The 23,303-nt window shown below is 47.1% G+C and overlaps 1 protein-coding gene and 1 long non-coding RNA gene across 6 annotated transcripts in view; both read left to right on the forward strand.

Moving 5' to 3' along the window:
• Positions 1–1,495: 1,495 nt before the first annotated feature.
• LOC134555799 (uncharacterized) lies at positions 1,496–15,514 on the forward strand. The gene is made up of 3 exons (XR_010081493.1): positions 1,496–1,600; positions 14,614–14,659; positions 14,861–15,514. It is a non-coding gene; the product is annotated as an uncharacterized LOC134555799 (long non-coding RNA).
• A 61-nt stretch (positions 15,515–15,575) lies between these two features.
• Positions 15,576–23,303, forward strand: part of HMCN1 (hemicentin 1) — a 165,471-nt gene continuing 157,743 nt past the window's right edge. For 3 of the 5 annotated variants that reach the window (XR_010081490.1, XR_010081491.1, XR_010081492.1), the window contains exon 1: positions 15,576–16,483. Coding sequence is in view for 2 of the 5 variants with exons in the window: in XM_063407765.1 (XP_063263835.1) it covers positions 16,228–16,483 (256 nt within the window). In the remaining 3 variants the exon portion in view is untranslated. The remainder of the gene's footprint in view (positions 16,484–23,303) is intronic. The other 2 variants (XM_063407765.1, XM_063407766.1) reach the window with 2 other exon arrangements.

The raw sequence follows: 23,303 nt of genomic DNA on the forward strand, positions 1-23,303 counted from the left end.
AGGCTGGGAAGGGAACATCCCCAGGGATGGCTTGGGGAAACATCCTGCCTGCAGATGAGCAGAGATGGCAGAAACACTTCTAAGGAAGCAGGGCAGGAGCAAAGCTGCTCCAGTAATGAAATAACATTAACGTTTCCTGGAGAGCTGCAGGACTCTCTGTGCCCTGGAGGGTTTCCTCCTATCCCCCTTCTTGTTCTTCACATCTGCAGCCATCCCAAAGGTTTCCTGGCTGTCGAGGCAGGTGCCTGGATAAGAGGAGGGGTGGGTGAGGAGCAGGGAGTTGGATGCACAGGTTCTGTTTCAACAATGAACTGCAGTTTGTGACTCCTACAAACCCTTTGCTGCATTTTTTGTTCAGTATCTTCATGGAAAAAAATAGATCCCAAAATGAAAAACATTCCATCATAGATGAAAGTTCTGAAAAGAGAGAGAGAATGGAGACTTTGATTAAATAAACCCCAAGCCTTGTACATATCAAAGCTGCTCACCTTATCAGTTCCTGATTTCAGTATGTGCTCTCAGCAAGAACAAGGTATTGAGCAGAATCCCTGTGTGCTTAGAATACCAAAGTGTCTTCTACACAAAGCTGATGGTAAAAGGAGAGGAACTGGTTGTATGCAAACCTCTGCCTTGCTGCTGGTACAAGATAGGCTCTTGTGGAGCAAGGTTGGTCTTTAGTTTATTAAATATATACCCCCAGCACTCAGGAAAAGAACACCTTGCTTAGCACAGACACCCACCTGCCTGCTGGCACACGCAGCTTGTGGCCACTTGTTATTCCCTTATGAACACTTTACCTGTTCATTTCTGTTCATAAATGGATTTTCATGGATTCCTTTTCTGCTTGCTAGTGAAGGAGTCATGGAACAGTCTTTGCTGTCTATAGGAAGTAGGTGAGGATTTAGGCATTTAGGAGTATGGGTCTAAAGGAACTTCTGTGAAGAGCCTGATTCTTTGCAATGGGCATACCCATCACACAGCAATGTAGAATAGTTAATTGGAAAAGTTAATGTAAAAAATCTGGCTGTGACTCAATTTTCTGCTGAAATCATGTTTTTACACTGAATTTAAAGTGAAAACACTATTTTCATATCCTTGTCTATGCCTGCATTTCATTGAAGGTCAGTGAATACAAAGCTGACTTAAAAGGATTAATATTTTGTCCAGGAAAACACTTAAACTAGATAAACACTGCATAAATCCAAAGTAGTTTCTGTAAGGAGCTGAGTAACTGTTTCATGCATATCTTCTTATCAGAATATTCAACATTACAGAAAAGTTTGTGCCTCTAAATGACACAAGATATTTTCTCTCAATTATATGTGTATTACTATAATAGTAGGGCAAGACTTTAAATATTAAACTGTAGTCTCAAAACTGCTCTTCATCAGGATATTTTTATTGATTAAAAAATGGACATTCCAGCCTTTGACTTACCTGCTCAGGAAATCAAAGGCAGTGAGAGGAAATGAACATTCTTTATTGCCCTCTGCTGCAGGTGCCTTCAGGAGGAGCTGGAAGGACTCTTGGAGAGGGAGTGGCTGCATTTGGATCCCATGATTTATCAGTTGGAAGTACACAGGAAACAGATAACTGATGGGTATGTTACAAATGTTTTAAAATTGCCTTTTTGCATTTTTTTCTTTTGTGTTGGCCTGGCTTTTTTAGAAGCATATGAATGCTCTCAAGATGGGAGGTCTTGACAGTTGGACTCTTTTTTATTTATCAGAGTTTTTATTGTTATGTGATCAACTAAATCTGAGATGTGGAACCAGTTATGAAACATAAAGAGACTCGGGTAATCTATAAATGTTTGCTCAGCCATTGCCAGGGGGGTTAAATAGCAGCAGATGGTGGTAGGGGTTAGTAAGGAGGAAGAGTAGGTTGTTCCTAAAAGAATGGGGCATGGAGATTGACTTCATTGATGTAATGGCCCTGAAGAGGTCAGAGCAGGATTTCTGGGGGTTTCAGCATAGATAATAATCTCTTGTGCATTACACATACCATATATTTAATAGCCTTTGGAGGAGTTGCCTATTTGGTTTGCCAGTTCTTCTACCACTTATCTTGAAAGAGATTATTCCTCCTGAAGGAGACTTTCTGTGTTTAATCAGATTATGGCATAAAGATCTTTAGTCCTTTCCAGCATTTGGGAAAAAATACTATTTCCACTACAGTTATATACTTAATTCTCAAGTCTGCATTAGATCCATGGCCTGTCATTTCCTATATATATAGCCTATTTATAATCCCAGTTAGAGATATTACAGCTGCTTCAATGCCAAAGCAAAAAAAATTCAAACACAAGAGTATAAAATCTAATTTTCTGCCCTTCATGTAAGACAAAAATATAATGTTATTTAAGCTAAGGCAAAAATGTGGGGGAAGTTGAAACAACTCAGGCTGGCTCAGCTGTTTCCAATTTAACCAATAACTTTCTGAAATTCCTCAGAACTGTAGGTTTTGCCTTTTTACATGGGGAAAACACCAATGGTTGGGAGGTTTGCCATATACTTGAAATTTTTAAAAGGATGAAAAGGTGACCCAGAATGTCTGGGGACTGTTTGCTCAGTGTCAGTTCCAGTAAGAGTCCCAGGGCAGGCAGCTCCAGACCAAGGGAGAGCAGAGCATCAGCAAAGAGTTTCAGGCTAAAGGGGGAGTTGATGCAGTCAGGGGTTTTGTGGAATGTAGGCTTTGTTAATGGCCTGAAGCTGAAGCAGGGTGGGTTAAAACAGCTATTAGGAAACAATTCTTGGCTGGTGAGGATAGTGGTACACTGGCACAGGGTGCCCAGAGAAGCTGTGGCTGCTCTTGCATCCCTGGAAGTGTCCCAGGCCAGGCTGGACGGGGCTTGGAGCCACCTGGGACAGTGGAAGGTGTCGCTGCCCATGGCAGGGGTGGCACTGGGTGGGCGTTGAGGTCCCTTCCAACCCAAACTATTTCATCATTCTATGCTTTCAAAAGCAAAGCTTTCAGCCCCGAGACATCGATCCCCGACTAAGAATCTCTGTCACAAAAATATCAATGTGTCCCACCACACAGCCGCGTTTGTGAGCACAATGCACTGTTCTGCCCTGCCAGTGTGACAGCTGTGGCACTGCCCCTGACCGGGGACACTGACCCTGACCGGGGACACTGACCCTGACCGAGGGGCACTGACCCTGACCGGGGGACACTGCCCTGACTGGGGACACTGACCCTGACTGGGGACACTGACCCTGACCGGGGGGACACTGACCCTGACCGGGGGGCAATGACCCTGACCGAGGGGCACTGACCCTGACTGGGGGACACTGCCCTGACTGGGGACACTGACTCTGACCGGGGGACACTGCCCTGACTGGGGACACTGACTCTGACCGGGGGACACTGCCCTGACTGGGGACACTGACCCTGACCGAGGGGCACTGACCCTGACCGGGGGACACTGACCCTGACTGGGGGACACTGACCCTGACCGGAGGGCACTGCCCTGACCGAGGGGCACTGCCCTGACCGAGGGGCACTGACCCTGACTGGCGGGCACTGCCTGGCCCTTCAGGTCTCTGTCCGGCCCTGCGGTCACTGCTGTGCCCTGCGGTCACTGCTGTGCCCTGCGGTCATTGCCCTGCGGTCACTCCCCTGCCCTGCGGACACTGCCCTGCCCTTCGGGTCACTGTCCTGCCCTGCGGTCACTGCCCGGCCCTGCGGTCACTGCCCAGCCCTGCAGGCACTGTCCTGCCCTGCGGTCACTGCCCAGCCCTGTGGTCACTGCTCTGCCCTGCGGTCACTGCCCGGCCCTGCGGTCACTCCCCTACCCTGCAGTCACTGTCCTGCCCGGCGGTCACTGTCCTGCCCTTCGGGTCACTGTCCTGCCCTGCGGTCACTCCCCTACCCTGCAGTCACTGTCCTGCCCTTCGGGTCACTGTCCTGTCCTGTGGTCACTCCCCTACCCTGCAGTCACTGCCCGGCCCGGCGGTCACTGCCCGGCCCGGCGGGTCGCGGTGCCCGCGCTGTGCCATCCCCGTGTGCTGTGCGGGGCTGTGGCTGCAGAGCGCAGCCCCCGAGGGAGCCGGGCCGTGTCCCCGGGCTGTGTCCCCTCACGCCGTCAGGCGAGCCCAGGGCTCTTCGGGCAGGTAAAATGGGCTTTTGGGGCTAATTGCTGTAATTGGACTAAGCGTTGTAAAGGCCTCCACCTCGTGGCGGTGCTGTGCAATGAGCCGCAGCACCAGGCATGGCTGGAATTTAACTTACATGCTGGGCGCTTTGCTTACTTCCCTAATGAGGCTTTGGGGAATCATAACACCGTGTGAGAGGAATGTGAGGGATGGTGTTAGAGCAGAGGTGTCCCGGGCTGTCCTTTAACCCGGTCACAGAGTCACAGAATATCCTGAGCGGGAAGGGACCTACAGGGATGATGGAGCCCAACCCTCGGCCCTGCCAGACAATCCCACCCTGTGCATCCCTGGGAGTTTGTCCAAACGCTCCTGGAGCTCTGGCAGCCTTGGGGCTGTGCCCATTCCCTGGGCAGTGCCCACCACCTTCTGGAGAAGAACCTTTCCCTGAACTCCAGCCTGAGCCTGCCCTGGCCCAGCTCCAGCCATTCTCTGGATGCTGTCCCTGGGCACAGAAGACAGAGATCGGAGCTGTCCCTGTGCTGTCCCTTTGGAAGAGCTGCAGCCAGCCCCTGGTGAGCTGCCCTCAGTATCCTCAAGCTGAACAAGCCAAGTGCCCTCACTTGCTCCTTGTGTGGCCCCTCCAGGCTCTTCACCATCTTCATGTCCCTCCTCTGGATTTTTCTCAAGGAAGTTGAAAAGAGAAAGAAGAGGATGCTGCTTGCATTCCTCTGCATGTTGCACACACTCTGTTTAACCTCTAGCAGACCTTAAGTAGTTTCCAGAGACGCCAGTCTGGGCTGGGTGGCCAAGCCCATGGGCTGTGTGATCCTGTCTCTGTACCCCATGAGGCACCTCATAAGTGCAGATCAGGACTGGATCAGGCTGTGAAACAGGTGGCTTGCTGGTCAGGCAAGGGGGAAAAGCAGCTGAAATACCTCAGATGGCAGAAAAGAGCTCAGATATAGGCTGGTTTTGTAAATGGCTGTTGTCTGAGAGGAGACACTGAAAACTGCTTGTAGAAACCTTTTGACTAGATATGGCTAGCCAAGCTAAGAAGTGTTAGAATATAATAGAGTATTTCAGTTTGAATGGACCACAAAAATCATCAGCCAACTGCCTGAGCACTTCAGGGCTGACCAGAAATTACAGCCTGTTGATAAGGGCATTGTCTGATGTCTCTTGAACACTGACAGGCCTGGGGCATCCACCAGCTCTCTGAGAAGCCTGTTCCAATGTCTGACTACCTGCTCAGTACAGAAATGCTTCCTAATATCCAGTCTGAACTGCCCCTGGCACAGCTTGGAACCATTCCCACCCATCCTGACCCTGAATCCTGAGGAGAAGAGCTCAGCACCTCTCTTTGCACATTCCCTCCTCAGGCTGCTCCTCAACCTCTTTCTCTCTAAACTAGACGAGCCCAGAGGCCTCAGCTGCCTTTCCCAGACCTGCCTTCAGCCCTGTCACCCTCCTCTGGATGCATCCAAGGACCCTCCCATTCTTGCCCAGTGTTGGGGCCAGCCCTGCACACGGGCTCCAGGTGAGCCCACGCTGAGCCCTGCAGGACCATTCCCTTTCTGGATCAGGGCCCCGTGCTGTGTGCGATGCCCCCAGGGTGGGATCTGCCCTCTGCTCTCTTCTCCCCAGTACTTCAGTGAGATTGTGGCCACCTCATGTGACACAGAGAGCAGCCTGAGGCAGAGGATGATTGAATTCCCACTTCCTTTCCCAAACTCACCCAGCCTGACCTTCTGAGGCAGTGATGGCGGGTCCCAAATGTGCTGTTCCCAAGAGGGACAAACACAGTGATGCTGCACTAGGTTACCCCTTGTAAGCAGAACTTGTTCTTTCTTTCTCACATTCTCCATCTTTGGCCCCTGCCCCCAAGGAAATATGAGCTGCTTCTCCAGGACTGTACACAGCTGTGGTTTAAACTGCTGTTTGATCCTCAAGGTTGGTATTCTGCAGAGATTAGAGATCTCTATTTGATCATGAGAGCTGGGGTTCTACTGAGGTTTGCACTAATCCTCATTTGCCACTTAATAAGGTCTTTGAATATATTCTGAAAAGAGTTTTGTTTAAAAAGTAAAATAAAATTGATCTTTGGAAGTCCCAAGCTACCCATGTCACATGAATATTCTCCACTTGTATGCTTCTTCCTGCTCTCTAAAAGAAAATCTACAAGCTTCATCAAGACTGCAGTTGGAGGAACAATTCTCCCCAGCTCAGCTTATGTCAGTTAGTCATGATGTGAATTTACCAAGATTCTCTGTGGTTCTTCAGAAAAGGTTTTGCATTGAGTTACATGAAGTGAATCTGCTGCTCACTCTTTTGGAGCACAGACAAACCACAGGCAGTGACCAGAGCGTCGCTTGATGCTCCACTGCGCTGGAGCAGAATGGGCTTGCTTGTCTCACATGCTGCTGTGGCTTGGCTCCAAACCAAACTTCTCTCTTGCAAGTCAGGCTTTATAAGAGAAGTTCAGCCTGTCACAGGGCACTGCAAAACCGCACTTGAGACTGAGGTCTCAGAGTAATGACAGGAACCACTGCTGTGCTTGAACTGTGACCAAGGGGTTTGGTGACCACAGGGGAATGACCTCTGCTACTTACAACTGACTTTAGCCCCACACTGCTGCTGCATCAACATCCTGAGGTCCATTCAGGACCTCATTTGACAGCCAGTACTGTGGGTGTACAGACCAACTGCAGCCATAGCTGTGGGTATCTGTGCAGACAATTTGATGTTCTTAAATCTCAGAAAATGAGCTTGAAATCCTGGCAGCATAAGACCTGTGGCTCCTGGTGTCCAGTTTGCATAGCTGCAAGCCTGGGTGTTGCCAGCAGCACCAGGCTCAGAGCATCAGCCCCTTACCCAGCCCCACCTCAGAGCCCTGCTCTGTGCTGAGTTCACTCTCTGTGACCAAAGAGCCACCACAATCAGAATGGTGTTGGTTCACCTATGCTGAGGCTGGTCACAAGTAGTGCCAGGGGTCATTCAGATTGGATATTAGGAAAAATTTCTTCATGTAAAGAGTGGTGAAGTACTGTCACGGGCTGCCCAGGGCAGTGCTGGAGTCACCATTCCTGCAGGTGTTCAAAAACTGAGCAGACATAGCTTTTCACGATATGCTTTATTGGGCATGGTGGGATTTGGTCAAAAGTTGGACTCAGTGATCTTGGTAGTCTTTTCCAGTCTTCAAGATTCTGTGATTCCTTCTATCTTTGATGCAGAGCTCCTGATACTGCTGGTTCCTGCTTTGGGCACCATTTGGCTCCCTGCACTGTGCTTTGCCAAACCAGTGCAGAGAAGGGTACAGACTGTTTTGTCTGGGGCAGTGAGTGCTCTAGGAAACACCTGAGTTCTTTCAGTGGAAAGCCAACAAAATCACCCTGGAGCAGACATTTTATCTGGAAAATTTCAAAGCAGACCATGAGTCTAACAAAACAATAAGGCCCTGAAAGCAGCTTTGGAATGGAAATTGCCAGGTAACCTAATGCCAATGGATTAATTAGCCATTTCTCTGTCATGTGTGTGTGCACATTAACAACTGTGTTTTGTAAGGGGAAACCTTTTTAATCACCCTTTCCTATGAAAGGCATTTTATTCTTATTATGAATAAAGGCTCAAGTCCACTCTTACTTAACTCATCCCTTTAATCTTAGAAAATGCTATGTCTGACAGAAGGCTCACATTTCACAGTGGAAGGAGAAACAGACAATAATGAAAAAATTTATAAGCAAAAAATTCCAAGTTTTAAGAACCTCTGTTATGCCAAGAAGAGTGTGACTCTGGAGAATACAGTCCATGCTGGTAGTAAAACTAGCTCTCCACTACCTAAAGGTCTTGGAAAGTTATCCTTGTTAACTACTGGGGAGGTGCTAACTTACATTCTGGCAGGATTTTAAAGGATGTTTTGGTCTTTATGGGCTTAAATGTAAAAACTGAAACTGCAGACTAAAAAAAAAATAGCTCAAAAATGATGAACTCATAAATTCGGTGAACTTGGTTCTTGGTTTCTTCAAATGCCGGGAAAACATGTCTCACATGCCTAAAGATATTTAGTGCTCTGTGGCTGAAGAAATCTAAAGCAGGATTTTTAATAATGTGAGAAATATTTAAATTAGCCAAGTTGACACACACAGAAAAATACAATATTGAGATTGGAACAGTGAGCTAACACTTGCATGCAGATGAGGATAGGTGGGGAGAGAAGTGCCAAGCAGTTTTCATCAGTCTCAGCCTGTACAGACAGGTGCCTGGAATCTGGACTTATGTTTGGTTTAAAACAAAATACTTTTCTGACAGGCTTAAAAGGAGCAAAACTACAACTCTGGAGAACTAAACATTTATTTTCTTCTTTGCTATGCAAATGGCACAAACACCAAACTCATTCCCATTCCTGGAAGGGTTCAAGGTCAGGTTGGACAGGGTTTGGAGCAACCTGGGCTACTGGAAGGTGTCACTGCCCATGGCAGGGGGTGGAATGGGATGGGCTTTAAGATTCCTTCCAACCTAAATTTTCTAGGATTCTATGGTTTGTTGTTCCATTAAGTAGTTTTATTTCATGATTTATGATCAAGGATGCCTAGATCTCTTTCACTTCAGCTTTATCAGAACACACCCACAGGACAGCTCTATCTAATTTCTGTCATGGGGTGTTGATTTGATGCTGAACCCTAACCCACTCCTCCTGAGAAATTAAAACTAGAAGAGTTCATTTCAAGGCATGAGGTGCAGTAATTAAGCTCATCTGTCAACTGCATTCCAGAGGATAGCTCCAGGTATGAGAGGAATGGGATGCTTTATGATTTTATCTATGGTTTGAATGTCTGTCGTTGACTCCTAAACAAGTTTTTGTCTGTAGAGCCAAGTGGCAAAGCAGCTGCCCTTTGTAACAGGATTACGATACTTGAAGCAATTTCCTCTTCTTTCAGATCCTATTCTGGGTGTCAGCCAGGAGATATTGCTGCTTGCCTGACAGATAAGGGATTGCAGAGCTATGTTCTGCACTAATTATGTTAGCACTGCATCAAACATCTAACCTGAGGTCCTTCTGCAGTGCATGGGACTTGCTTTAGTAATAAAATAATTGAGAATAGTTCTGCATATCCAAAGTTGCTGGTAAATGTTATAGACTGTCATGTGATGGAAATGCTGCAGATTTTTCACTATATCAAAGTTAATTTTAAGTAATTCAGAACTATTAAGGAGACGAGAGAAAGGTGTTAAGTGCTAGATTTTCTCTGGTCAAAATATTAAACAAATCTATAATTGGACCAGTTTTGAAATAAATATACTCTAAGTAAATATTTTTCCCCCAAATATAAAAAGTACTCTTGCTTTTTGAATGCTCTTATCACTAGAATCTCTATGTGCAACTTAATTTGCTTTCCAGAAAACCTTCCTGTAGAAAAGACTTTTGTAAATATTACGTACAAAACATTTGGACATAGGGATGGGTCTGTGTGTATCTGTGGTGTTTGCTGCTATTTTAAAGTTGTTTTCACTATCACATGTGAAAAGTAATTTCATCTTCTATTCTCTAACTTTATTAAAAATAAGTCTAAAAATCCATCCTTTCTGTAATCCCTTCTCACAACATTTCGTTGTGATATACCAGCAGAGGGAGATCATGTTCTTGTTCTTCTTCTTGCTTTCCTAACACAGCCTGGTTGCCTAATTGTAAATGTACTGATAACCCTGACATGGCCAAGAGAATATGTTGAAATTCTCCAGAATACAATCGTTGTCAGGGACAAAATTTTAATACACATTTAAAAATTATTTTTCAAAAAATTCCTATATGCAACATGCAATTACTCCAGTGGTAAAAGCAGTAACTATGTAATAATTTTATCTATTTCCAAAAAATCATGGAATTGTTTAGGTTGGAAAAGCCATCCAAGACCACTGAGTCCAGCCATTCCCCACCACTGACCCAAGTGCCAAATCATCCTCACATTATGTGAACACCTCCAGGGATGGGGACTCCATTACTGCCCTGTTCCAATGCTTGAACACTCTTTACATGAAGAAATTTTCCCAGAAATCTCCAACTTAAATCTCCCCTGGTGCATCTTGAGGCCAATTCCTCTCATCCTTGTTTTGTTACATGCATACATCTAGTTCTCTATAAATATAATTTGATGTTCTTGCATGCAATTGAATGCATATACATGGAGATTTCTTGGAGAAATCAAATGGGAAATGTCCATGAACTGGAAAAGGAACTCCAGGTGTTTAGGGTGGATGTGGACACCCATGGTCAGTGGAGATACCGATATTTTTGGGGCAATGAACCCCACCCACACTGCCTCATGCACTGTATTTAATACATAACCACAAGTAAGGTTTGCAAGATGACATGGCTGAGGGTACAAATAGCTTGGAATAATGGATAATCATCATGAATTCCCCATGTGCACAATTAAAAATATTAGGTACAGGATTTATTGATCTTTATGGAGCTGATCTTGAAAAATGACCTTTATGGTGTGGTTCTTCCTTTGCTTTCAGTGTGTTCACAGTGTTTTCATAAAAAATACATTACTTTTCTCATTAGATATTTAATATCTTGAAATCTCCATCCATCAGTTTCTCTTTTGTTTTTCCAAGTAAGCAGCAGAGCAGGTCCTAACTTGGTCCTGGTCTTGCTCCATGATTGTATTAATGAAGGCAGCAAGTCTGCTTGTGAGCCAGAAACAAAACTTTTGACCCCTGACTTCTATGTCATGATCACAGGATGGCCTGTTTTATAAAACAAATGTTTTATAACCAAAAGCAAAGCGATTTCATCTTGCAGATGAGAGATGATTCAGTGCTATAGCGGGGTGAAATGGTCTCTTGGCTCAGGCACAGGGTTTGTTAAACAAACTACTCCAGTTGCTACAGCTACTTACGCCTGTGTCTCACTCTTTTTTACTGGGATGGGAGAGTTTGAAACGTGTTGAACTGTAAATCAGACTGACATTTATATTTAAGCAAACCTCTTTGGAAGAGAAAGAAGATTCAAAATGGCAGAAGTGTCTCTGAAAGATTCTTCACAATGCAGAACACACAGCATGTTAAAATACTTCATTTTTATGACTTTTACATGAAAAGCTGTCTGTCATCAGAAATGTTTGTAGAACACAGGGAACTGCTACCATTCACCTGTCTGCTCTGATTCTGCTGTAAAGCATTAATTGGCAATGCCATGAAATATTTGAGCAGACTGAGTTTAAAAAGGAAGCAGGAACCATAAAACACAGGATGGCCAGAATTCAGCCAGACACTATAGGTGAACATTTCAAAACAGATTTCAGTTCCCAGTTTATCTCTTTATAGCTGTAGGTAAGGAGCAGGGAACGTAGCCTGTAGCTTAGTTGCAGATTCAAACCTTTTGGAAAAGTGGAGATTGGAAACTTGCAGTTCTTCAGCATCTGGGTAATGTAATAAAAACATTCATTCCCACACAGATGCTACAATCCAAGGGTTTGTTTCCTCAACTGGAGCAGGTTGTTTCTACTCATGTGGATTCTGGAGAAAACTCACAATGTATTACCCTTCTGAAGAGTCAGAAGGCAGAAGCAGAACAAAAAGTTACATACATTCCACATTTATATGAAATCACAGTTTTTTACTGTTGGCAAAGGTAAGGTACCTCAGAGGAAGCTTTGAATCCTCTGTGATGGAAAGGCCTTGAGATTGTTCAGTACAGAGGCTCTCTGGTTGTGTCTGCAGGACAGCTTTTAACCATCTCCAGTGAAATGCCTTGGTCACAGAGCAGAGAGATGAGTGCTGAAAACACACTGTCCATGTGTGAGAGCAGCTGCAAAGCTGAAAACCACAGGGCACACGCTGGAAAAGGGTCAGGGGTTATTTGATCCCTTCAGAGTCTGAACCCTTGTCACATAATGGCATTCACATTACAGAATCTCCCCCAGAAGATGTGCAGGTCTTTTCATGGTCTCTGTAGAGGAATATGAAGAGCATAACAATATAATCACAGATTAATCTGTCAGCCCTTTCTCTTTTCTGCACCTTGCTTATCTTTCCTTGCAGATCTCTAAGCAGCAGCCCAGTGAGCTGCATTACCTGCTTCCAGGCTCCTGACATACCTGCTAATTCCTGTTGCAGCATTCCTGTCCTGCGATGGCACCTTAACCCTGTCCTTGCCAAAAGCAGCATAGGTTCTGCCTGCGTGCAAGAATTTGAGACAAAAAAGTTTATTTTTCGTTTTAGAGCAGTGAATTTGCAACTCTACTATGCAGGACCAGTGTCTGCATACATAAAATACAAAGACAGGACTAAAGGCTGGCTAAGAAAATACAGCCAGTGAACTGGAGAGATCTCACTCTGCAATACACACACTTCCCACAGGGAGAGCCAAAGCCACCTACCCAAAACAAACAGCGACTCTTCCCTATTTGCCACAATTAATCAAGTTCAAACAAACAAAATAAAAGGAGGGATGGGACTTCTAGGAGGAGCTGGAATAAAAGCTTTAAATGCATAAGTGCATAAATGCATGAAAAGCTTTATGAAGTTCCAGAGGAAATAAAATATTGTCAAATGTCTGTGGCAAGGCTGCTCAGAGTATCTGGGATACGTGCAGAACTCGCTGGCCAGGAGAGAGGTGTCGTGAGAAAGAGCTCTGGTGGATGCAGCCTGCTGCGAGTGGTCCATGGGATCCCAGGAGGAGCATCTGTTTTGGGACCAGCAGTTGCTCTGTAATTAAAGTGCAGCATCAAATTTAAAAACAATCATTTTGATGTTCTCCTTCAGATGGAAACTTGGGTTTTTGAAGTGGAGTCTTGTTTATTATAAACGAGGATGAAACAGGCAGCTCTTTCCTCGTTAGCAGCCACTGGACAGTAACTATTTTTAGCTGCAAATTACAAAATGGGGCAGATTCAGACAGAAGCACAAAGGGTAAAAAGTATTTCCTTCCTAGTCTTCTAAGCTAGTATGTGAATTTTATTAGTTTTAACTGAGATGAGCTAGAAGAAGGGATTAAACAACTTAATTCTTTACTCCACCTGAGCTAACACTTTACAACTGTCCAAGATAAATACGTGGGGAAAGACTCCTGGACTGTTTGGGTTGGAAGGGCCCTCTAAAGGTCAGCTGGCCCACTCTTTGCCCACACTTGGTGTGACAGTACAGGAGTGTGTGGTGGAAAGGGTTTACACTATTAAGACCACATCGGTTGGATTCTTCCATGCTACCCAATTGCATAAAGAAAAATGTTAAATTCCAGCCCCAAAACAGGCACAAAAAGATGATCAAGGTGAAGTTAGAAATGCTCAGAATTAGGAAGTGAGAGCACAACTGAAATATCTGTGCATTTGAAGAGGACTCTATTGGACCTGGTGAGGGTGGCACCTGCTGTGGCAGAGCCAGGACTGCTCCCTGTGGGGCACCCCAACCCCTCCATGCCCTGCCCACAGCCCCCACCCCGATAATCCAGGCATTCCTGCACGGAGCACTCCCACAGTGCCACGGCCTGACCTCGGAGTGCCTGTGCTTCGCTGTCATGCTGGCATCATGTCAAACCCTTACTGTAGAGCATGTCAGAAGGAACACAGGGATTTTTTTCTTCAATAGATGAATCTTTGGCAAACTATGAAAACCATTTCATTGGAGAAGAAGAAAAAAAAAGTTGTTCCTCTTGCTACAGGACTTTCTTCCTGCAAATTTCAAAGGCCTGCTGTGAATAATGGTGTCAGAGCTTCCAAGCTGCAAGGCTATTTTATAGTGGAAAGTGTGAGGCAACCAAAATAAATATCAGTTTCCACTGTTACAAAATAAAGATTTTGCTTTATGTTGTACCTTAAAAGCTGTGTTCAGGGATGTGTTTTTTAGGACACAGAAATAGGTACCCCAGAGGGTTATTTTTTTCATATAGGCATTGTGTTTGTTCTTTCTTGTTCACAAAAAATTGGGAAATAATTTGAGACAGAAAGAGCACCATGGCTGTCTTTATGATGCAAAACATAACAGGAATTTGTCTTCCTAAAGGACTGAAGGCAAGCCTTAAATCCAAATGCTGCCAGACCTTAGGATGTTCGAAATACATATTCCTATTTAATGGCGTGAGTGCATCTTTCCCTACACAATTTGTGAGTATTTTTGACAAACCTGGTCCTAGTTTTCTGCTAGCAGAGTTACAGATGAGACAAGTTTTCCATGGTTTGGGGTTTTATTGCGAATGCTTCACACAGCTCTGTTTATGTGCTTCCTTCTCATGACATCAGTGCTGAAGGGGAGAAAGAATGTAAACATCTGCTTTTTATAATTCAATTCCAGGCTTATAACTTGATTAGGATAAGCAGTGTTTCTACATGATTTATTTTCCAGTCACAACAATGCGCAGTTTTAGCAGCAATTTGAAGATTAGTGAAATAAGGATGGAAACTAATGAGGTAAATCCTGCTTCATGGTCTACCTATCGGAGCTGCAGTGAACATGGTGCAAAGGCTGGGGATTTCCCTCCCACTTGGTGTTTAAAATGATGTCCCATTACTTCCCACAGTGCAGGATGCAGCCCATGGAAAGGAGGCTTACACAGCAGCACTGAGGTGAGCTGGAACAAAAGGAATTTGGCTCCTGACTCTCTATGGAGCCCTTCTGTGTGGCATTGGGTCAGGACTGTGTTTTCCAAAGATGCCTGCTGGGACATTGCTGCATCCCTAAACAACTAAGAAATATAAAACCTTTAATCTTTTCCATCTCCTGAGCAGGGCTAAAACTCCAATCGCTTCCCTTCCTTTGTTTTCCAGGCTTTTTCTTGCACCAGGAACTGACAGTGCCTGGAGTCGTGGTCCTGGTCACAGTCTGGAGGCTTTCCTACTCGCTTTAAACTACTGAAATTAGGGATATACTCATGGGCACTGAGGAGGGCTTCAGTAGTAGTTGTGGGTGTGTGAATGAAGCCAAGGGACAGCCAGGGTCAGTAGCACGTGTCGGAGTGATTTCAGTCTTGTATCACATTTCCAATAATAAAACGCTAAAAATCACAGAATCCCAGAATGGTTTGGGTTGGAAGAGACCATCGAGCTTATTCAGTCCCACCCCTGCCACGGGCTGAGACACCTCCCACTAGCCCAGGTTGCTCCAAGCCCTGTCCAGCCTGGCCATGGACACTTCCAGGGATCCAGGGGCAGCCACAGCTTCTCTGGGCACCCTGTGCCAGGGCCTCCCCACCCTGACACGGAACGATTCCCTCCCAATGTCCCATCTCACTCTGCTCGTCCGGGACGAGCCGGCACCGCCACCCTCACCTGGGGCAGGTGCGGGCACAGACCCCGGGCTGAGGGACCGGTCCTGCTGCGGTATGGCCGGGCGGGAGGACGCCAGGTGAGGGAGGGACCCCGGGGTGAGGGAGGAACCCCGGGGTGAGGGAGGGACCCCGGGGTGAGGGAGGGACCCTCAGGTGTGGGAGTGATCCCCAGGTGAGGGCGGCACCCCAGTGTAAGTTCGGTGACCCCGAAGTGAGGGAGGGACCCTGAGGTGAGGGCGGGACCCCGGGATGACAGAGACACCCTGGTGAGGGCGGAAGCCCTGAGGTGAGGACGGCGACCTCGAAGTGAGGGGGAGACCCCAGGTGAGGGAGGGACCCCGAGGCGAGGGCAGGGGCCACAGCGGGCCACGGGAGGCGGGACGGGGGCGGGCACCGCCTCATCCCGCCGCCGGTACTCCCGGGCGGCAGCCGCAGCTCCGTGCCCAGCGCCGGCCGGCAGCAGCCCGCGGCACGGCTGGGCTCAGCCCTGTTCCTCGGGGCGGCGCTGCCCGGCCCTGCCCGGTGGGGAAGGCGGAGCGGGGCCGCCGCCGCGCGCAGACAAAAGCGGCGGCGCTTCCTGCTCCGCCGCTGAGGGGAGCGGGCGGTGGGCTCCGCTCTCCCCTCTCGGTCTTTGCTCCCCTCGGTCTGTCCCTGCTCCTCCCGGTTTATCCCTGCGCTCTCCCCCGTCCGTCCCGGTTTGTCCCTGCGCTCTCCCCGGTCCGTGCCGGGTCTGTCCCCGGCTCCGTCCCGGATCTGTCCCGCGCTCTTCGCGGTCCGTGCCGGTCTGTCCCCTCACTCTCCGCGGTCTGTGTCCGTCCCCCCGGCCCGGCCGGCCCCGGGAGTGCCTTTGCCGGCCCGGCGGGTGGGATGGCTGGCGCTGGGAGCCCCGGCGCGCTGGGCACGGCGCTGCTGCTGCTGCTCGCCCTCAGCGCCCGCGCCGTGCCCGAGCCCGAGGCGGTGCCCGAGGGAGCCTCCACCCTGGCCTTCGTCTTCGATGTGACCGGCTCCATGTACGACGACTTGGTGCAGGTTATCGAGGGTGCATCCAAGATCCTGGAGACGTCGCTGAAGAGACCCAAGCGGCCGCTGTACAACTTCGCGCTGGTGCCGTTCCACGACCCAGGTAGGACATTGCTCCCGGTGGGGCGAGCGGGACCGGGCCGGGGCGGGCAGGAGCCGGGGCGGGCAGGAGCCGGGGCGGGCAGGAGCCGGGGCGGGCAGGAGCCGGGGCGGGCAGGAGCCGAGGCGGGCAGGAGCCGAGGCGGGCAGCAGGGAGCTCCCGAGGGCTGGAAAAGGTTGGGTTTCCTGCGCTTGCTGAGTCTGTCCCGTGCTAGTCTTTGCCGCACGCGTTTGTCTGCCGAGGGCGAGTAACATTTTGTGACCACCACCTCCCTGTCTCTCTGTGAAGCTTCCCAAAGCCCTCAGGATAGACTGGAGTGGGCTCTGAGTATGCTTTGTGCACCAAAGAGTAGCTTAAAGGATCAAATAGCGCCTTAATTGTTCCGATACGGGCTGAAGCAGCGTCAGTGGACTGCACGTGTGGTAACGGTGCTGCTGAGCTTTTTTCCAATGCCCTTCTATGGGAGCGCACTTAAGAACATGCATAATGCAGTTGCACTCTTCCTCCTGTCTTATTGTCCCGTGTTTGCATTCAGAAACTTGAAGTGAAATGATCCAGAAGCTTTACATGGTGTGTTTTTTTTTGTTTGGGGTCTTATTTCTTTCCCTCATCTTACCTTTTCCCCCCTCCCGCTGTACATCGTGCATTCCTCTCTTTCAGCATCTGTTTTTTGTTCTCTTCCTATCCGTATTCTCTGGCTTTCTTCCTCTTTCCTTGTCAAATTCTTCTGTTGACTTGAAGAGGAAATAGGAACAGGATGCCCCAGGCTGGTGATGTGTGCTGTACTGTGAAGTAAAAGCTCTTAAAAAAATACTAGAAAGTGGAAAAAAGCCCTTGAAAATTACCTTTTGGCTTTAGTTCCTGTGGAATATCTCAGAATATGATATTCCTAAACTCAGTGCTTAAGAGTTCCATTTTTTGCAGGGATGTCAGCAAAAAAAATTGATATCCTTTCTATTTCCCCCCAGTCACAGATACTTCTGCTTACAAGATGTATGTTTGCCATTGGTATAAATACCTTAAACCAAATGCTTAGAAAATTAGAGGGAATAGCTTGTGTAGGTGTTTTTATTTCTCTTACCAAGAATTCATTGTGGTATCAGAGTGTTCTGTCACAAAAGGATCCTTGCTGTTTGCACATTTGATGTAATTTTCTTTTTTGTTTTCCCTCTGTTCCTCCTATCCATCCCCCTTTTGTTTGTTTTTTATTTTTGTTATTTTATGGAACAAACTTATATGGCACTTAAGAAGCATCATGCCACAGAAATAAACAAGAAGGGAAAATTTGGGTCAAGTGTAGAACCTAGAACTCTTTTATATCCTTCTGGAAAACCAACTTGGTTTGATTGATCTCTTTGGACCTCTTTTTCCATGGAATGGCCCGAAGATCAAGAGGATGGGTTGGGAGTGTTTTGGTTTGATTTTCTCTCAATGATAGCTCATCTTCATTTCAGTGAGCATAAAGGGATTCAGTGAGGAGTTGATAGTTCTCTTTTTCAGAGTGATTGGGTAACTGTTCCATCTACAAGAGCAAGATCTGTGGTGCACTTTGAGTTTGCAGGTTTGTGTGGTGGTCCTTTGTTCTTGTGCATCCTCCGCAGAAAGAAGTATCAGCTTTCTCTCATGAGTAGTCCTGTGCTTAGTTTTCATCACAGACCACTTTTATGTCTTCTGTTTCAGTAGCTCCTGTTTTCCTTCTCATCCCATATGTTTTCATTCAGTTTTTCTTCACATTTTCACCTTTCCAGTCCTTTTTTCTGTCCTCCTCACATTCTCACTCCCATCCCACTGCCTCTCCAGGCTCTCTGCTTGTGTTCCAGACTGACTCTTTGCTGTACCACTCCTCCTTGCTCTGTTCAAACCTCACCAGCAACAAATCCACTGCCACCTTTCCTGCTTGAGTCACATTTTCCCACTCACTGCCTCCTTGCTTCCTTGCCTCCTCCCCCATTCCCTCTCTTTGCACAGGAGATCCCTTTCCTTGGCAAATGTGAGCCTGAATTTAGTGGAGTGACTGAAATTTAAAGCTGCAGAGAAGTGACCTGTGCAGCACAGAGCTGCTGGCAGACGTGCCTCAGGGTATCCTGTTACACCTCTCTGTGTGGAAGGCCAGCTTCCCTGAGGGGCTGTGCTTCTCAGAGTGATGGATAACTTGTGAGGGCAGGGAGCTCTCTCAAAGCGGAGGATGGACAATTTTCAACTTCGTTTTGTCCTAATTTCTGAAAACTATTTGTTTGATCTTTCTCAGAGTTAGAAAGACACACCACAGGCTGATGTCTTGAATTTTATGGAAGTGTGAGGTCCAGGTGACTGCTGGTCATCCATAGCATACATCTGATGATGACCAAGCCAAGGCACTTGAAAAGAAAATGCAAGAAATGCTGTTGTGACCACTTCAAAGTCTTTTATTTAATCTATAGAGAAGTAACTTTACTCAAAAACCTCATAAAAATATTGCTTGGCAAGTATCTCACATCATCCAATTCATTTACCTGGTGTTGTTCTTTCTGAAGGTTGCTCAACTGAATTAATGAGCATGAAGCTATTTTTTTCACAAGTTGTGTTATTGTTCACTCAATTCTTCTTCCCAAAAAAGAGCTTTATGTGTAGCTGCCTCAGAGGCAAATTTTCTGGATGTTTTGGTGAAGTGCTGTGGTCCCTGGGGAAGGTGGGACTCTGCAAGGGCTACAGATACAGTTTGGGCTCCGGTCCAAGGAGCTTATCTTTGTATAAAGGTGCCCTGATGCAGATATTGATATTGATGCACTATTGATAGGTAATTGCAACTTAAATTTGGTGTGGATTTCAAACTCTATTATTTTCCTAGTTTGTGTTGCAGAGTGCACTTGGCATCCCACAGGGTACAGCTGGACTGTAAATAATTTGGTATAAATGTAATCTAGCAGAATATGAGAGGATTTTAAAATAACTTAAAGTGCTGCATTATTGGTACTGCATTGAGGCACTGGAGCATGTCCAGGGAAAGGGAACAGAGCTGGGGAAGGGGCTGGAGCCCCAGGAATGGCTGAGGGAGCTGGGAAAGGGGTTCAGCCTGGAGAAAAGGAGGCTCAGGGGGGACCCTGTGGCTCTGCACAAGTCCCTGACAGGAGGGGGCTGCTGGGGGGGTCGGGCTCTGCTCCCAGGAACAGGGACAGGATGAGGGGAAATGGCCTCAGGCTGTGCCAGAGCAGGTTTGGGTTGGACATCAGGGAAAACCTTTCCACAGAAAGGGCTGTACAGCATTCACACAGGCTGCCCAGGGCAGTGCTGGAGTCCCCATGCCTGGAGGTGTTCAAAAACCAAGTGCATGTGGCACTTGGGGACGGGGTTTGGTGATGGTGGTGTTGGGTTGATGGTTGGACTTGATGATGTGAAAGGTCTTTTCCAACTGGAATGATTCTGTGATTCCATGATTGTGATGTGCCAATGCACTGGGGTGTGTGATGGTAGATTTAAATGTGGTGTTTTTCCTACTGCAGTGGCATTTTGGTAAAACAGGAATACAAATATATTTTTAGTATAAAACCTGAAGCTTTTGGCACAGAATTATGGCCTATGGAAAAATTTGTCATGGGTTTCACATTCCTGTACCATGTACCATCTGGTGGGATGCAGAGAGTTCAACGTTGGAAAAACCTTTTGCTTTGGATTCTACTTTGTGAATAAGCATGTGCTGTGCAGTGCTTTAACAGATTACAGGGACTTTTTTTGTTGTGGACTTTGAGTGCTTAAACGTGATCCCAGAACTTTTGTAGATAGTGAAAAGGGCTGTTGGCTAAGAAATCCGTTGCCAGACTTGTGTTCAATGGAAGAACTGGCGTGGGGGGTGGAAAATTGTCCCAAATTTAAGAAGAGTTGGCACAGGAAAATTTTGAACTGGAGCTAAAGCTGAAGATCAGCAAATGCTTTTGTAGTTGCGTGTTGTGGGTCCTGATGTCCTACTAACTCCCATTGTATCCTGTGGAAATGGGATTGGACTTGGAATGTCTTTATTTAACATCTGTGGCCAGCTTTGCTATTTTTTCTTTATGCCATTAAGGAATTTTGGAATGGAAAATAAGCCTGAGAGGACGAATTCATCCCTAGTATTTTTCTGTAAAGCTAATGGAATTATACCAGTCATAACTCACTCTGTGTGATTTAATCAAGCATTCCTTTAGTGTGAATGGCTATTCTACAGACCAAACTCCAGTAATTAATTAAGACAAAAATGAAGGGAATATATAACCTCTGGACTTCCTAGGCTAGAGGATGGTGTTTGCCTATTCATACTCTGCATATCTACAGAACTCTGGGCATCTCCTGACCCTTTTCTTACAAATCAAATAGAAAACACTGTGTGAGAAAAGGGAAGACATTAATAATGCTTAGTTTAGATGGGAAAATAGTATTGAACTTAAGTCACATAGTAAGCGTGTAGGAGAACTAGGAATACATTTTCTTTTTCTCGATCCCGCTTCTCTCTTTTGAGAGAGTAAAGCTCTTTTCTATCTTGAAGTGAAATTATGCACACAGTTAAGCATGTAGTTCTGTTCAACTGGAGTCTCCTTTCTTTAGCAGACTGGCAAGGCTATGTCTGTAACATGGCTAGGCTGCTGAGCCACATACTAGCTTGGATCAAATTCAGGAGGCCATATGAAAAGTCTGGGAACTTTGGGTTTTGCAGGTTTGATCAGGTTTTTTTAGAAGTTATAATGAAGAAGTAATGTTTTTTCCAGAGGAGGAGTTCTGTGAAATTAAAATTAGGCTATTAATGGAGTTAAAGTTTTTCATGCTTCCTGACAGAAGTACTGTGGCTGTGCAGATGGATAATGAAGGGAGAGGGGAAGGCACTCCGTGGCTTTGCTGTACCCACAGCTGGATGGTGTCACGGGTGGTGTCACTGCCTCTTCCTCTCACATCCAACTCTCCTGATGGCCCTTCTCCCATGTGCTGCCCTGCACTGTTGCATTCTTCTGTGGCTTGAGGTCTTTGGCCTTGGGCTTTGCTTTCAGATTTATGGTTGTCTAAACTTCTCAGGCAGAGGCTGAATGTGTGTAGATGAAGATGAGGAATGGCCCTTCTGGTACAGCCTGAAGGAGAGGGACATTGTCTTCAGCATTCCCTCTGCTTCCTTTGCAGGGTGGAAGAAGTGTGTCAAGATTTGGTGTTAGTTTTAGTAAGGAATGGGAACACGGGTGTAGAGAAAAAAATACTGTTGCAGTGGTTTTCAAAGCAGGCAGAACAAGTTGAAGGGAATGTGGTATTCTGTACTGGTATCTGAGTTTGCCCACACCATGGAAGTGATGCTTTCACAGGGGATGGGGGCAGCATGAGAAAATAGTGGTGTCACAGAAGCTGTGGCTGCCCCTGGATCCCTGGAAGTGTCCAAGGCCAGGCTGGATGGGGCTTGGAGCAACCTGGGCTAGTGGAAGGTGTCCCTGCCCATGGCAGGGGTGGCACTGGATGGGCTTTAAGATTCCTTCCAACCGAAAGCAGCCTGTGATTTTATGATTGTAATGAAAAGGGAGACAGCTGGAAGAGGAAGAGGGATACGACCCAGTATTCCTGTCCACATTCCGGGGGCCTCCTTACCTTCCTTAGTAGGTAAACTGCTTAAAACCATGTGAAAACTGTCTGCTATTTGAACTAGACAAATTATTTAGGTTGCCCAGAAGAAATAAACTGCTTACTTGTGAAGTTTCTGTGGGCAAATGTTTTGTGAAAACTGGGTACTTATCAAAACCCAGTAGTTTTTATAGGAAAATTTATTGGTTTTGCATGACCTGGTTTTTGGTAGCAGAGGGGCCACAAAGATAGCTCCTGTGAAAAGCTCTTGGAAGCTTCCACCATGTCCAGCAGAGCCAGTCTGATGGCTCTGAGGCTGGAGATGCCGCTAGCCAAAACTGGTCCAGTGAAAGAGGCTGGTAACGCCTCTGTGATGATGTGTTTAAGAAGAAAATCAAAACAAAGTAATGGTTTTTTGCTCCTCGTTAGGGAAGAGGAGGAGGTGAGAACATGTGAGGGAAACAACATGGAAACACCAAGGTCAGTGGAGAGGGATGAGGAGGAGCTGCTCCAGATGCTGGAGCTGAGATTCCTCTGCAGGCTGTGGTGAGACCATGGTGGAGCAGCTGTGCCCCCGCAGCCCCTGGGGATCCCCGGGGATGCAGAGATCCCCCCACAGCCCCTGGGGATCCCCGGGGATGCAGAGATCCCCCCACAGCCCCTGGGGATCCCCGGGGATGCAGAGATCCCCCCACAGCCCCTGGGGATCCCCGGGGATGCAGAGATCCCCCCACAGCCCCTGGGGAGGTGCCCATGCTGGAGCAGGTGATGCCTGGAGCAGGCTGTGATCCAGGGAACACCCAGTGGGCAGAGGGGCCCTGCTCCCAGGCTGGAGCAGCCTGTCCTTGGAGGGCTGCACCCCTGGAAAGAGAGACCCACCCTGCAGCAGTTTTGGGAGGGCTGTGTGCCCCTGGGAGGGACTCAGGCTGTGGCAGGTGTGGTGGGGCTGCTGCTTGTGAGAGTGGACCCAGGGCAGAGAGGTTCACAGAGAGCTGTCTCCTGTGGAGGGCCCCCAGGGTCTCCCAGGGGAAGGACTCCTCTCCCTGAGCAGCACAAGACAACTTCAGGTGATGAACGGACCCAAACCCCCATGCTTTGTCTCCCTGCCCTGTCAGTGGGAAGGAGGGAGGGGCTGGGAGGAAAGAGGTGTTTTAAGGGCTTCCTTTACTTCTCATTATCCTCCTCTGATTCGTTAGTAATAAATTTCACTTTGCAACCTTAAGTTTTGCCTTTTAGGTGTTTTCTCCCAGTCCTTATCTCAACTCATGAAGCCTTT

This window comes from Prinia subflava, chromosome 10 (assembly GCF_021018805.1).
Source record: "Prinia subflava isolate CZ2003 ecotype Zambia chromosome 10, Cam_Psub_1.2, whole genome shotgun sequence".
In the NCBI taxonomy this organism is placed as follows: domain Eukaryota; kingdom Metazoa; phylum Chordata; class Aves; order Passeriformes; family Cisticolidae; genus Prinia; species Prinia subflava.